General features: G+C 46.3%; 2 protein-coding genes across 4 annotated transcripts in view; one reads left to right on the forward strand and one right to left on the reverse strand.

Moving 5' to 3' along the window:
* Positions 1 to 639: 639 nt before the first annotated feature.
* On the forward strand, positions 640 to 10,805 carry EIF2D (eukaryotic translation initiation factor 2D). 2 transcript variants are annotated; one of them, XM_058819418.1, is made up of 15 exons: positions 640 to 736; positions 1,753 to 1,943; positions 2,176 to 2,259; positions 4,884 to 4,974; positions 5,513 to 5,620; positions 5,917 to 6,206; positions 6,300 to 6,417; positions 6,962 to 7,007; positions 7,142 to 7,245; positions 7,366 to 7,524; positions 7,642 to 7,731; positions 7,837 to 7,932; positions 8,137 to 8,257; positions 10,261 to 10,435; positions 10,536 to 10,805. In XM_058819418.1, the coding sequence occupies exons 1-15, from the start codon at positions 681 to 683 to the stop codon at positions 10,604 to 10,606; spliced, it is 1,800 nt and encodes a 599-aa protein (XP_058675401.1). In that variant the 5' UTR covers positions 640 to 680; the 3' UTR covers positions 10,607 to 10,805. The 2 variants fall into 2 exon arrangements, with proteins under 2 accessions (XP_058675401.1, XP_058675402.1); XM_058819419.1 differs by lacking the exon at positions 5,513 to 5,620.
* A 606-nt stretch (positions 10,806 to 11,411) lies between these two features.
* Positions 11,412 to 15,778, reverse strand: part of RASSF5 (Ras association domain family member 5) — a 33,582-nt gene continuing 29,215 nt past the window's right edge. For both annotated transcript variants that reach the window (XM_058819366.1, XM_058819367.1), the window contains 3 exons: positions 15,404 to 15,701; positions 14,966 to 15,081; positions 11,412 to 14,219 (listed from right to left, as the gene is read on the reverse strand). In XM_058819366.1, coding sequence (XP_058675349.1) covers positions 14,067 to 14,219; positions 14,966 to 15,081; positions 15,404 to 15,701 — 567 coding nt within the window. In that variant the 3' untranslated portion in view covers positions 11,412 to 14,066. The remainder of the gene's footprint in view (positions 14,220 to 14,965; positions 15,082 to 15,403; positions 15,702 to 15,778) is intronic.

Here is a 15,778-nt window from a genome sequence, read left to right on the forward strand (position 1 = left end):
AAGAATGCCCAGCTGCCAGGGTACATTAACCAGAAGACAGCTCAGAAGTTTAAGCACAAAAGAACCCCCACATTTCTGAGAACCCCTCGTGTGGAGGAACCTGGGGGGGTGCCGTGGGGGGACCCCAGATCCTGGCGGGGAGACCGAGACCCCTCAAGGCACTGGGGCAGGGGGACCAGGACGCCATCAAGGACCCGGGGTGGGGAGACTGGGACCCCTCAAGGAGCCGGGATGGGGAGTCCGGGACCCCCTCAAGGAGCTGGGGCGGGGTGACAGGGACCATTCAGGGAACCGGCCTTGGGGGGAGCGAGACCCCCGTAAGGAGCTGGAGTGGGGAGACCAAGACCCCCACAAGGAGCTGGGGCGGGAGTCTCCAACGCGGGCGAGGGGGACCGGGAACCCCTCAAGGAGTCGGGGCAGGGGAGACCGAGATCCCTCAAGGAGCTGGGACGGGGGGACCGGGACCCCCTCAAGGAGTCCGGGCAGGGGGACTGGCGCCCCTCAGGGAGCTGGGGCGGGGGTCCCCAACGCGGGCGAGGGGGCCCGGGAGCCCTGAAGGCGGCGGGACGGGGGGTCGCGGGGGCTCGGCGCGGCCGGGCGCCGTTTCCAGCCGGACGCTTTATGGGCGCGGACGGCGCTATGGCGGCCGCCGCGGGCTGAGGGGACGGCGCGGGCCCGCCATGTTCGCCAGGGCGTTCCGCGTGAGGGCCAACACCAGCATCAAGGGCTCGGACCGGTGAGTGCCGCGCCGGGACCCCGCAGGGATCCCCGCCGGGCCGGGGGACGCGCGGGGCCCGGCCTCGGGGTCGCGGTGGCGGGCGGCGATGCCCCCGAGTAGCTGCTTTCACCCCTTGCTTGTGATACACTCCCGGCCTGAGCACGGAGTGTGCGTTTCGCTGGAAGATGTTGCCATAATTAAGCCAGGTTTAATTGAAATATTATGCCAAGGACTGGATGAAGCCTTCTGTGCTTATTTATAGCAGCGCTCAGTGTCTAATGGGGCTGTGAGATGAAGAGGGGGTTTGCATAAGGACGTGGAGTGACAGGATTAGAGGGAATGGCTTTAAACTGGAGGAGGTGGGTTTATATTGGATATTAGGAAGAAATTATTCCTTGTGAGGGTGGGGAGGTGCTGGCACAGGTGCCCAGAGCAGCTGTGGCTGCCCCTGGATCTCTGGCAGTGCCCAAGGCCAGGCTGGATGGGGCTGGGAGCCACCTGGGATAGTGGAAGGTGTCCCTGCCATGATAGGGGTGGGACTGGATGGGATTTAAAGTCTCTTTTAACCCAAACCATCTGTAATTCTTTAATTCTTTATGTTCCTGAGCAGCACTGCTGGGCTGACCTCCTGATTGTTCAGGTTCACTGAACACTGCTGTGAATGACCACAAACACCCCTGTGCTGGTCACTGGGGCTTAAACTTCAAATAAAACTGGGGGACAGGGAAATCTGGCTGTCCCCTGCTCCAGCTGTGGGTGACAGGCTGGGCAGAGCCAGTGTGAAATCACAGCACAAAACAGAGGCAGGGGCAGCAAACAGAAGCTGAAAGGAGATGTTTAAAGAAGATAAGAGCAGGGCAAGTGTATTCAGACTTTTCATGGTTTGTAAACCCAGACACAAATGCTCCAAATTATCTCCTGTGAAGAGGTGGGAATCTCAGGAACAGCCAACAAAACAGAACAGCAGATGTAGGAATTAGTCTGAGGGATGGCCTAGGCAGCTTTGTAACACATTTGGGATTTTGTCATTGCAGGAGGAAGCTACGAAGTGATGTGGCAGCAGCTTTTCCCAGCCTGAGCACTGAACAAGTGGCTGAGTTGGTTCCAAGCAAGGAAGAGCTCAATGTCATCAAAATATACTCTCACAAAGGGGAGGCCATCACTGTTTACATGAACCACAGGAACCCAATCCTGTTTGAAGTTGAGAAAGTTCTGTATCCAACAGGTAGGGGGAAGGGATTGGAGCAATCCTCCCTCTTTGCTTACCTTTCCAATTAATAATTAATTATTGTGGCATCGTTTGGATTTCACATTCCTTTATTATCCAATTAAGTGTTTTATTGTCTAATTAATCTCCTTGATTATCCAATAAGAGTTTAGTCTTAAAGATGAAAAGAAACAGCATCTAGAAATGTTCTTAATTATGCATTTTTATATTTGCTTCTGTTTTGGGACAGTGTACACTCTGTGGGTCTACCCAGACCTTCTCCCTGCCTTTACAACATGGCCCCCAGTGCTACAGAAACTTGCAGGAGGTGCAGGTAAGAGCACCAGAACTTTGCCCCTTTGCACTGCAAAAAGGAATTGCCTTCAGGGCTTTTTAGGTGTTTTCCTTCACAGTGGCAAAAATGTACCTGAAACAAGTAGAAGGAATGAGTACTCAAAAAAAAATTGTGGTAGTGGTGTCCTAAAAAGGAAATAAATTAGCTGTAAAAAGAGTTTGTGAACGAAGGAAAGTAGGTGAAGGTGTTTAAAGCAGTAACCTGCTCAGTGTGGGAGGCTGAGATTTGGAAATCCCTTCTCAGGGTGATGAGCAGCCCTGAACTGGGACACAGAGCTGCCTGTGCCATTGGTCTGTCCCTTTGAAAGCTCCTCTGCTGCCACCCTGCTTCCTGCCAGAGCCCGGGGGAACAAGCTCATCCTGTGGATAGGAAGGAAATTTATTTTGGAAGCTGCAATCACTGTCAGGCAGCCTGTGGATTGTGCAGGTGGGGTTGGAGCTGAATTCCTGGGTTACTGGCTCTACCAGCTCATTATGGATCAAGACTAACAGGAAAGGATTCTGTTCTCTGGAACCTGCTTTGGATGCAGTTCAGACTCAGGAGAATCAGCCCATTATAAACTTTAAATTGCTGAACTGCTCAAGCAGAAGATTAAATTCGAGCTGCTGCAGCCTTGATATCTACCTGGAGGTGCTCACGAAGGAAGGGATGTCTTTTTCCATGACACAGCATCCAGTGTGGAACTCAGGTCTCGCTGCTTTGTTTGCTTTTGGGGAAAAGGAAGTGCTGTGATAGACATCTGAGAGAGCCTCGCTGCTGGCTTGTAATGCCCCAGTTTCTGGGCAGAAAAACTCGCTAATGGGGCAGGACATTGATGAAAGAGCCCTGCGGGTCATTCATCGCCCCTGGCAACCAGGCTACCTCTGTGCAGGATCCAAAGATAAGGAGCTGGCCAGGGACAATGGCCACAAAGGCAGGGGAGAGGTAGAGCCGGTCCTCAGGAGGGAGAGGAAAGGTACCACTTCAGACTGGAGCACTGCAGGAGATTCGGTTCCCAAACGCAGCATGTTTTGGGATATCTCTTCCATAAATTCAAATACTTGCTGTCTGCCCTGGTAATTTGCATAATTAATGCTGCTTATGTGGTCACATTAAGGCCTTGATGTGGTTTCTGTCCCCAGCCATGTGGAGCTCTGGTGGCGTTTGCAGAGTTCATTCTAGACCTGATAAAAATACTTGTGACAATGAGCAGAGGGAAAAATCTTGGCTTCTTCAGGCTCCACATTAAATCAGGGATGCTGAGAAAAATCTGAATGAGATGTCTGCAAAACCAATCCATGGAACAGCTCAGGAGTCTGCGGAGAGCGGCAGTGAGGGGAAGCAGCTGCTGTTGCCACCCTTTGGTGAGGACATCATGCCACAGCTGCAGCATGGAAAGCTCTGCTTTGTGATCATCCCATTATTCAGTCTCATCTGTGGGGTAATCTCTGTTCCCCCTCTCTGTTGATCTAATATGTGTTTTAGGGTTTGATGTGTTCTTTCAATGATTGCTTGGCTTGTGGAAGAGTGGGGAATACTAAAAATGTGTCGAACACTTCATTCATTTAAAAATGTGGCTAATTTTTGAGATATGTATGCGGGACCATTGTCAGTTTTTACTTCTTGGGGTACACCTAAGGAAGCAAAAGCTTGCAGGAAAGGATGACAGGCATGGCTGCCAGTTTCACCTGTGTGAAGGGAAGTAAAAACTGCACTAGAGAACGTGTCTACGGAAACATGAATACTCTAATGTGAGAAAGAAAATATGGATTAGTTATATATTGCAAAGTTGTAAAAAGACAGGAAAGCTAACGATGTAAAGTTTCATTACTAACATCTTTTAAAATTGAACTTTCTATTCATTAAATTAAATTAAAAGATTGAGAGAAAAGCTGAAAAACTCGAACCACAGTCAGAGTCTAGTGATGAGGTTGTCTTCTTTGAAGAGTTGATGATCTTCTTTGAAGAATTGATGTCTCAGTCTTGAATCTTTGTTGCATCCTTGGAATTTAGTTGTAGAAATGTTAAGTCTAGCACTTTTGGATTTCAGTTGCAACACCAGCACAGGTTTGCTGTATCTGTCTGTGTTGAGATGATCCTCCAAGCTGTGGGAAGCAGAAGGAAGCAGGGCTGTGATTTCTGTCCAAAACAGCAAAGAGGCTGTTTCTCATCTCCCCAGCTGGCTGCAGCTGATGTGGCACATTGAGGAGGGATGGGGCAGCAGTGACAGCTTTGAGGCAATTCTGTCTCCAGGGAAAAAGCTGCTGGGGTAACCTTCCCTTGGGAAGGGTAAATGGGTTATTCCTGATACTTCTTCTCGTTCCTTTCCCTTCCCATGCCATCAATGAAGAGCTTTGCTGGGAGCCGGTTAAAAACAGCCCTCGGGTCTGACAGGGCTGTGCAAGCTTCACTCTCTGCAGTTTTTTGGGATGTGCCCAGCAGCCTTATGGATCGGATCCCGCACTCCACGGGGAAAAGCGGTGCTTTGGATGGAGAAACAGAATCCTGCTCTCCCTGGCGTGTGCTCAGCTCGTGGTTTTGCTGAGTAGCGGGAGGGAGGGGGGCGGAGGAGGCGGTGCCTGAGCGTTTCATTGAGAAATGGATGCGCTTCATTCTTCCCGCAGACCTGATGCTGCCAGGCGTTGTGGTGCCACCTTCTGGCCTCCCTCAAGTGACACGGGGCACGCTCTGTGCTGTCACCCTGCAGGGAAACAGGTACAGAGCATTCTCCAATCCACAGCCCGGTCCAGAAACTAAAAATGAAGTGAAGGTTTTGAGGAAATCACATCAGAAGTGTTGTCTTCGAGGAGCCTTAGCAGTGAAAGATACAGCAGGAAAAAAAATCTTAATTTTATGAGTTAGGAAATGTTTGAGCTGAGGTGGGAAGCTTTGTAAATTGTTTATTTTGGACCAATGTTTTTAACAAAATACTGTATTCTGCACAATTGCCTTTGTGTCTGTGTGAAAATTCTGAGTGAGGGAGTGCTAAAATTGGTTTTCCCTCACTGCTGGTCTCTTCTGGCAGTGCATGTGCTTCTTGTAATTTATTAAAAGCAAGAATGTGTCACTGCACAACCTTCAGTTCATCCAGGCTCAGGATTCTTTGGAAAACCTTACATACCAGAAGGATACTAGAAAATATGAAGTTGCTTGAAAACTTGTAAAGAGCAGGGTGGTTGTAAAATAGATTCAGTCTGACACATTAGCACAGGGTGTTTGTGTTGTCCTGCTCCAACATTCCCTTTTTCCCCAGAGCTCCCGTGGCAGTTGGAGTTGCCACCATGTCCACAGAAGAGATGCTGGCTGCTGGCATGAAGGGGAAGGGCGTTGCTGTGCTGCACACCCACCTGGATCACCTCTGGTGGGTAACTGCCAGCACTGGGGACAATGGGCAACACGTTCATGTGTTTACTGAAAGCCAAATCTAAGGTTAATCTGTCAGGCCAATTTAGTGAATTATTTGGGTACAGCTTAGATAGGAACTTTATTTAGAGTTTATGGAGGAAGATGAGTTCAAAGTAAATTTTACAGTTCAGAGATTGCAGTAAAAGACCCATGCAGGTGCCACTTCCTTTATTCAGGGTGACATCTGTTCACTGTCCTGTGGTTGAAAGCAGCAAAAGGAAAGCTGTGTTCTGCTTTTTCTTCCTTTTGTAGGGAATATGGTGACAAATCTTCTCCTCCTACCTTAGCTCCCTTGGGAACAGATTGTGCTGCAGTGGAGAGTGCTGGAGACCAGGAGGAGCTGCAGGGGAAGGAGCCTGGCAGCAGCTGCTCCCCTGAGCCAGAGCAGCACGTGGACATCAGGGATTTGAGCCTGAGGGACAGAGACACTTGTGCAGAGCTGCTGGGGCAGGAGGAGCTCCATGAGAACAGAGCTGCAGAACCAGCTGAGGATGCCAGCACACAGGACCAGCAGGAGGCTGAGGACAGCAGGACCCCACAAGGTATTTTTGTATCCCACTGAAACCAAACCATGCTCTTTGGTTTGCTGAATCTCACAGACAACTCATGGTACCTGTTCTTTTTTCTCCCTGCAGAGCAAATGGATGCTTTGTTTAATCAGTGCTTTTTCCATGCCTTAAAATGCAGAGTAAAGAAGTCAGATCTCCCTCTGCTCACCAGCACATTTCTAGGCAGCCACATGGTCTCCTGCTGGTACGTGGGAAGGAGATGGAATTGGGATTTGCATGCTGGGATTTGGTCTTTAAAATGTGGAGATTGTGTGGGATATTTAGGAAGAAGGTTTTGAGTAAAAAATAAAATCCAGCTCTTAAATAAGGTTATGCTCAATTCTGCCATCAAATACTTTGATCAGATAGAATCCTTATATTAAATACTTGCATGTAAGGATTGCCATCAAGTACTTTGATGAAATACAATCCTTCTATTAAATATTTGAATGGAAGAATTGTCCAGACCTGGATTTGCTCTTGGGAGCCAACTTGACTTGGCTGGCATTGGTTTCACCATGCTTTAGTGACCTGAGTGGCTGCTTGCCTGCCCACAGGAACATCAGCACTAATTTCACTCATCACATTCTATTTATCAACTTCTTTGGACTAACTCTTTCTCTATGTTAATTATATTTACTGTGTTATTTATATTCTTAAATCTTGCTACTTCTAGCATAAGTAGCAAGATTTAAGAAGAAATGAAGGGTGACTTATAACTAAAGAACTTTTAAAAAATCCCTTTATAGCCCTGCTGGAAAACAACTGGACATAAAGAAATCAAGCTATAAGAAGGTGAGATTTTTTTTTTTTTGTTTGGGTGTTGTTTCTTTTTTTAAATTAATTTTAATAAGTAACAGAAGAAGAGAAAAAGTTTTAAACACAAGAGCAGGAGTTTAAAATGCTTGACTCCACATTTCTGATTGCAGTTCTCTAAATTCCTGCAATGCATGCAGCACCAGAGGATCTTACAGGTGAAGGAGCTGAGCAAAGGTGTGGAGAGCATCGTGGACGTGGACTGGAAACACCCAGAGTACGTAGAATAATATCACAGTCTTTAAAAGAAATTGGAATCTCTGAAAGAGGGAGTGGAATCTGCTGCCTCCAGCTCTGTTCCATCCCTTTCACTCACACCAAACAATTCTTGTGGCAGCATTAAAGCATTTGCAGTGCCTGAAGGGTTTTCCTCAGCCTCTGCTGCCCAAGACAGCAAAAGTGAAGAGAGAGAACAAGTGTACCATGCTCCTGAAATCATTCCACTCTATGGGGTGTCCACAAAAATGATCCCACTCTTTCAGGAATCTGGACACAGGTAAGCCCAAAAATAGAAAGAAAGTAAGAGAGCAACAAAATTGTAGTTGCTGTTTTTCTCTTACTGCCAGAACCCAACTCCCAAATACTTTGATTCAAAAATTCTCTTTGTCTTCAGAAAAGGCAGCATCCTGTCAAGCAGTGAGGTGAGAAACATCATCATTAACTATGTGAAGAGTAATGAGTTGGTTGATGAAACAAACAAAAAGTGAGTACAGGTGGAAGTTTTCCTCCCTTGCTTCCATAGGAGAGGCTGAAATTAGAGGAAAAAAAAATGACCTGGTTTGTTCCTCTGTGTGCTTTTGTTTTGCAGCTTTGTAAAGGTGAATGCCATTCTGTGTGACTGCCTGTTGGATAAATCAGAACAGGATGAGATCTCACACCTCAAATGGGATGAACTCTTGAGCAGGTGATTGTTCCCTCAATATCCCTTCCCAGAACTGCACAGATTGATTGGCTGCAACTCAAACCCCGTGCTGGGAGCTGCCTGATTTGTAATTTCCTGGAGATAAATAGGAACAAGATGAGATCTCACACCTTAAATGGGACAGCCTTTTGAGCAGGTGCTTGTTCTCAATCTCCCCAGAATGACACAGATTATTGCTCTGTGCAGGTGCCTGGAACGACTGCAGCCCTTGCACCAGGTGACATTTTCTGGCCAAGAACCCGTGGTGAGGAAAGGAAACATCGAGCCCATCGACATCAGCATAGCACAGAGATCATCGAACAAGAAGGTGAAAAAACACAATTAAATGAGGGGGTTGAGCAGATGAAATCCCAGATCCTGGGGCAGCTTTGGCAATCATTATTAACCCCTCAGCAGTGATAAGTCCAATTATCATTTAACCCTTCAGCAGTGATGTTTCCAATCCTTATTAACCACTCAGCAGTGATGTTTCCAATTATTATTTAATTCCTCATCAGTGATGATGCAAATATTATTTAACCCTTCAGCAGTGATGTTTCCAATCATTATTAACCCTCAGCACTGATATTTCTTCTCCTTATTAGTCCTTACTAGCTTCCAATAATTTTTAACCCTTCAGCAGTAATATTTCCAATCATTATTAACTCTTTAGCACTGATGTTTCCAATCTTCAGCAGTGATATTTCCAATTATTATTTAACCCTTCAGCAGTGATGTTTCCAATCATAATTAACCCTTCAGCAGTGATGAGTCCAATTATCATTTAACCCTTCAGCAGTGATGCTTCCAATCATTTTAACCCTTCAGCAATGATGTTTCTAATTATTTTTTAACCCTAAGCAGTGATGTTTCAAATAATTTTTTAACCCTTCAGCAGTGATGTTTCCAATAATTATTTAACCCCTCAGCAGTGATGTTTCCAATCATTATTTTCCCTTCAGCAATGTTGTTTCTAATTATTATTTAATCCTTCAGCAGTGATGTTTCCAATCATTATTAACTCTTTAGCACTGATGTTTCCAAATCTTCAGCAGTGATATTTCCAATTTTTAACCCTTCAGCAGTGATGCTTCTAATTATTATTTAACCCTTCAGCAGTGATGTTTCCAAGTCACCATTTAACCCTCCAGCAGTGATGTTTCCAATCATTATTAATCCTTCAGCAGTGATGTTTCCAATAACTTTTAACCCTTCAGCAATGATGTTTGCAATCATTATTAATGTTTCAGCATGAGGTTTCCAATTTTCATTTAACCCTTCAGCAATGATGTTTCCAATCATTATTTAACCCTTCAGCAGTGATTTTTCCAATATTTTTTTAACCCCTCAGCAGTGATGTTTCCAAGCATTATTATGTTTCCAATCACTATTAACCCCTCAACAGTTATATTTCCAATCATTATTAACCCTTCAGCAATGATGTTTGCAATTATTATTTAACCCCTCAGCAGAGATGTTTCCAATCATTATCTCTTGACCAATGATGTTTCTAATTATTATTTAACCCTTCAGCAGTGATGTTTCCAGTCCTTACTAGCTTCCAATCATTATTAACCCCTCTCAGCACTGATCTTTCCAATCATTATTAACCCTTCAGCAGTGATGTTTCCAATTATTATTAACCCATCAGCAGTGATATTTCTAGTCCTAACTAGTTTTCAATCATTTTTAACCCATCAGCAGTGATATTTCTAGTCCTAACTAGTTTTCAATCATTTTTAACCCTTCAGTAGTGATGTTTGCAATCATTATTAACACTCAGCAGTGACGTTTCCAATCATTTTTAACCCTTCCCCAGTGATGTTTCTAATCATTATTAACGCCTCAGCAATGATGTTTCCAATAATTTTTACCTCTTCACCTCTAATCCAATCAGTATTAATCATTATCTCTTGACCAATGATGTTTCTAATTATTATTTAACCCTTCAGCAGTGATGTTTCCAGTCCTTACTAGCTTCCAATCATTATTAACCCCTCTCAGCACTGATCTTTCCAATCATTATTAACCCTTCAGCAGTGATGTTTCCAATTATTATTAACCCATCAGCAGTGATATTTCTAGTCCTAACTAGTTTTCAATCATTTTTAACCCATCAGCAGTGATATTTCTAGTCCTAACTAGTTTTCAATCATTTTTAACCCTTCAGTAGTGATGTTTGCAATCATTATTAACACTCAGCAGTGACGTTTCCAATCATTTTTAACCCTTCCCCAGTGATGTTTCTAATCATTATTAACGCCTCAGCAATGATGTTTCCAATAATTTTTACCTCTTCACCTCTAATCCAATCAGTATTAATCCCCACAGGTGACAATTATCAAGAACCTTGAGCTGTATGGTCTGGACCCACAGTGTGTGGCCAACACCCTCCAACAGAAGGTCCAAGCCAGTGCCACCATCAGCCCAGCACCAGGAACAAAGGACAGAGTCCAGGTCCAGATCCAAGGCAACCAAATCCATCATCTGGCCAAGATGCTGCTTGGTAAGAAGATTCTGGGAGTGGGCTGCTTGCAGCAAAACTGAGATTTTTTTTAATTCTTTAAGTCTTCCTTAGCTGAAGTGAGCTCTTGGTTGTGTTGCAGAAGAATATCAGCTACCTCGGAAATACATCCAGGGCCTGGACAAGGCTCCAAAGCTTGGCCGCAAGAAGTAGGAGAAAAATCGACTGCAAGGATTGCTCAGCTCTCATTGTTTTCATTATTTATACAAGGGTTTGCTGCCAGCAAATCAAGGATCATGCACAGGCCCTGCTCATTCCACAATGAGTCCTGGATGTTTACAAGGTCTGGAATTCACCCAAATAATAATAGTGCTCCAGGTGTTCCTTTTTCATAAAAATAAAAAGCTCAATAAACTCCTTGGCATTATCTTGTTGTGTTTTTTTTTGATGGAAATTGATACTGAAGCACTGGATGCTACAGTGGTTTTTGGGTGGTTTAACATTCTTGCTTTGCATCTTTGATCAAGGATGTGGAATAAACCTCCTCTGAAATATGAGAAAAATACATTCCAACACAATCCTGGGACAGTGCAGTGTGTTCTGCCATGGAGTAAAACCCCTCTGGCTTAGATTTTATCTTTTTAAACATTTCCAGGTATTGAATTCAGACATTTCAGCACTGAGAATTAACTGCATTAGCTGGATTTCTGTAGTTTATATTCTTTTTATATATAAAAATACAGTTTAATGTATGACCTGAGCTGTAATTTATTACAGATAACAGTTCTGTCAGCCCCAGCTACAAGATTAAATTAATGGAACACTTTGGTCAGGTCTTACAGGTGTGAATGTTCTTGAGCTCTTTACCAGTAAGTTAGGAAATTAAATTCACTTCTGGGAAGGATTCCTGTATTTCCCTTTAGACTAAATCCATTAAAGTTCCATAGGAGGGCACCAGAAAAAGAAAGTCAAGAGATTTCTTTAATTACTGACAGCTTTATTATCATTGTCTCTTACACTGTCTGCATATGAACAAATAGTTCCAGAACCTTCAAAAAAAGCTGAGAGTGAGACATTTTGTAAAAATGCCATAGAATCACTAGGGAGTAGTAAAAATAAATTACAGCATTGCAAAAATGCATTTCACTTTGCCATAGAAGCTCTACTATTCCATCCTATACACATTATTTTACAGGTTTTACAGTAGCCATGGAAAAGAAACTCACACGACCTAGGCGAGACACTTGCTAACCAAAGGCACTGCCAACAGGATTTGCGCTTAAAGAAGGGGCAAATACTTCTAAAACCAGCTCAGCTGACCCTTGAGGATTTGAGTTTCAACACCCACCAACTCTTCAAATGCCCCTCATATTGAAAAAAAGAAACAAAACCCAAAAGAATGAGCCCTGCTGGTGGCAGGAGGTTTTCAGCAGCATCCACAGTGATTGCATACGAAGCCATGCCTTCTACAAACTGTCAAAGACATGCTGGGGCCAGGAAGGGACAGGGGACACTCACCAAAATAAAAATTAGAAATAAACCTGCACAACTTTCAGCCAGAAAGAAAAGGGATTTCAAACCAAGCATGTGGCTCTTCCCTCCGAGAGCCACCGGGCAGTTTTTACAGCGCTCTTCCCCACGGTGGAACTGAAGTATTTATACGGTGCTGTCAAGGCTCAAAGCACCAGATAAACGGTATTTAAATGACTCCACAAGTGAATAGTGAAGTGCTGAGTCTGCTTATAGCTGGACAAACAGCCCCAGAGCACGGCAAGCGCTGCTCCGGGGCTGCCAGCAGTTGTTAAAGGTCGTTGGGTGTAGAGTACAGTACAGCTGGAGGCTCCTCTGCACCAGAGCCCTGCGAGCAAACCCTCACTGCTGACCACAACAGGAGCTGCAACTGAGCTTGGCAGAAAGTGGCTTTCACACCAAGTAATGCAGTTACTCTCGTAAGGTTTAGAAACAAACATACTCAAAATCTGGACACAAAAAAAAATAAAATCCCAAGCAATCACCTTCCAGAAAGAAACAAAGCAGTTCCTCATCCCTCCCCGGACATGAGGGCCTCGTCACACCAGTGCTGTGGGGACAGGAGGGACAAGGCTCTGCACAGCTTCCTCCTTAGCCCAAATGCAAAGTTTTCACACTTAAGGGAAAAAAAAGGCACTGAGGTAAATTTGAACTCCTCCCTGTTTCCCAATAACCCGCTGCCTCCCCTCCCAAGGGATGCAGGTGGGCTCCATGAGCCCACACCGACCCTGTCCCTGCTCCATCCCCATCCAGCACTGACATTCCCTGGGCAGTGAGCAGAGGGAGGGCTGGCCCTGGCTGTGTGCAGTGTGCTCAGGATGGAGCACTGAGGGTAAACATGGGGCCCATCCTCTCCCCCAGGATCATTCCAGCCCAGCAGTGATCCCTGCACCCCTCAGCAGCAGCAGTGAGGGCAGGGACCCAGCCTGCACCTCCAGGACTTTGCTGAGGGATGCTCAGCATGGCGTGGTGGCAGCCCTGAGACAGGCAGAGAGAGACTTGCTGTCCTCTCCTGGCTCCACAGAGAGAGCAAACCCTGGGAAGCCTCCTGGACAGGCAGGACAGCACCAGTTGAGAGTGGGGACAGAGAACAGGGCACAGGGACAGCAGGAGCAGGAGGAAGCCCAGGTGAGGTGAGCAGAGAGCATCCAAGGACAGCAATTTCCTTCCTTGGTGCCACCTCCACACCCCAGCCCTGGATGGGGCTCCTCTCCCTCGGGGCCAGGCACGTTCACAGCTCAAAATCTGATTTGTGAGGGGATTTTGAGCTTTCCTGGGTTCCTCTGATGGACACATATTGCTAAACCTTCAACACTGAACCCTCAGCCTGTGCCCCAACCATCACCTTTACACTTTTCAAACAGAATTTCTGGAAAGAAAGGTCCCAATTCCTACAGAGTAGAGAACTGGTGAAACCCTGGCTAACTTGGCTAAGCATCAGGGACAGTTACTGTAATTCAGCTCTTTCCAAAATCAGAAGTCAAATAGAATCAAAATGAATGATTTTCCTGGGAATTACTATCACCAAGCTGCAATAATATTTACTAACAGACTGTTGGGGTGTTGCAGCTGCCTTGGTGTCCTAACCTGGCATTTCCCTGGCTGCCTTAGCCCTGAACAAGTGCAGGGCTTGGCTAGAGCTGCAACACCCACGTGGTTTGGTGCAACAACCTCCTCCCCTTTTCCTGCTGCTTCCTGTGCTCTCTTTACGAAACCACAACTGGGCCACGAGGGCACTGTGGGCCACAGCACCTCCAAACAGGAACAAGCAGGTCGCTGGGAGGAGCAGGAACAGCAAGAGCTGCCCTGCTCCAAAATTCAGCCAGCACAGGGGTCCTGTTGGGTGTCACACCGAGGATTTTCCACGCAGCCTCTCCAGCGGATGGCACGGCTGGAAATCCAACCAGCAGCTGTGTTTGCTTTGTTGAAGCTGTTTCATAAACAGGCTTCCCATTCTTGGACTGGCTCTGGTCCTGGGAGAAGAGGTTTCAGAAGAAGAAAATGCAAGAGGATAATTTTAAGGGTGCTGGGAGCCACTCCTTATGGAAGGTTGAAGAGGGAGAATGACTACTAAGGTGTCCTGAGAAGTCTTTTCATTTAAAACAGTCTCTAGCTTAGTCTGATGCCCAGTGCCTCCTGAAGGTTATCCAGGTTTGCCTCTGGCCTCTTTCAGGGTCTGTTGCAGTCTCTGTTTGAACCTCTCATACTTCTTGTGCACTTGCTGGATTTTGTCCTTCTCCTCTTTGTCCAGGATCATCAGGAAGTTCTGCAGCTCCGGGATGGAGAAGGCGTCCCACTGCAAAACCAGCAGAGAGGCAAAGTGAGCACACACCTGCTGGCCTTTGTGGGGTCTTACCTCTCAATCTGTGAGGAGCAGCAAAATACATTTAAATGGATCTGATCTCCAGGGATTTAACCTCGAGTGGTGACAGGGATGGCATAAGGGGCTACAGCATGAAGGACAATCCCAATCCTCCCACCCCACATGGGAAGCAGAATCCTCCAGGATGCAGCAGCCCCCACTGTGGTGGGGAGCAAGATTTCAACCAAAAACTGGCTGTGAATTTATTACCTGAGTGTCCCTGGCTTTTACTTAAATTAGTGGATTACTTATAACAGTGCTCAGCTAATCTAATTAGAGAGGATTAACCCTGGGGCAGCACTGCTGGGTTCCATAAACAGATTATGGGGTGGCCATCAAAACTGGCCTCAGCATTTCCACAGCTCAAGTTTGCGTTGTTTTAAAAACCCAGATCATTCAGGAGCAATAAAAGACTCAAGTCTGAATTGTTTTAAAAACCCAATTCAAGTTTGCGTTGTTTTAAAAACCCAGATCATTCAGGAGCAATAAAAAACTCAAGTTTGAATGGTTTTAAAAAACCCAGTTCAAGTTTGAATTGTTTTTAAAACCCAGATCAATCAGGAGCAATAAAAGACCTCTTACATGGAAACAGCCCTTTTTGTGCTGCCTCTGTCACACATCTCCCAGCTCTGCCATGTGCTCCATATTTGTGTAAAACCAAGGAAAAGTCACCAATGTACCTCAACTTCCCCCGTTTCGTTTTCCTTCAGCACAAAGCTCAGCGCGTCGGTGTCAGGGCCCGCCAGCAGCCGCAGGTACAGCGGGTACTCGGTCAGAGGAAGCTTCTGGAAGAGCACTGCAAGGACAGCAGACACCCCCAGTGAGATCAGGGCTGCTCAGGGGATCAGCTGGAGCATGGAAAAGGATACTCAGGATCACAGGGCTGAGTCTCAGATCCCTGTAAGGTCTCAGGTGTTTTCAGCCCTCCTGAAATCATAATTCCCTGTTAACCTAAGCACCATCACCTCCTGTGGGGGTCTGGCCATTGATTCACCTGGATTTAGGTCAATCAGTGACCAGACACCATTTTTCCGACCTGACACCCCAGTGAGTCCCAAGCACACCAACCAGAAGCCAAACTCGCCACCACAGGCAGAGCAGCCAGGCCCTGAACTCACCTTGCCCATCTTTCCTCATCTCCTTGAAAAGTGCAAACTTCTGCGGGTTATCCACCACCATGAACTTCTTCAGCAGCCCCTGGATCACCTCGCTCACCGTGGTGGTGCTGCTGATGTGCAGCTGCTTGATGGCATCCAGGGGCAGGTAGAAGGAGGTCCTCTTGTCCGTCATCTCAGCCAGGTTCACCTCCTTGAGGGCATCGTAGATGGACTGGGGCCGGATCCCGGCCGGCACCGTCACCGGCCGCCGCAGCTTCAGGTGCACCTTGATGAACCCTGTGTAGGTCCCATCATCGTTCTGGGGCAAAGCACACAAGGATCAGGCTCCAGGAAGCTTTTCCAGCCCCTTCTCCACCACAAGTGTGGGGTGACAGC

This window comes from Ammospiza caudacuta, chromosome 24 (assembly GCF_027887145.1).
Source record: "Ammospiza caudacuta isolate bAmmCau1 chromosome 24, bAmmCau1.pri, whole genome shotgun sequence".
NCBI lineage: Eukaryota > Metazoa > Chordata > Aves > Passeriformes > Passerellidae > Ammospiza > Ammospiza caudacuta.

Coding starts and splice junctions, on each gene's coding strand:
- EIF2D (XM_058819418.1), top strand. CDS start 681: ATGTTCGCCAGGGCGTTCCGCGTGAGGGCCAACACCAGCATCAAGGGC. Junction 6,207..6,299: donor GGACAGCAGGACCCCACAAG/GTATTTTTGTAT, acceptor TTCTCCCTGCAG/AGCAAATGGATGCTTTGTTT. Junction 8,258..10,260: donor AGAGATCATCGAACAAGAAG/GTGAAAAAACAC, acceptor TAATCCCCACAG/GTGACAATTATCAAGAACCT.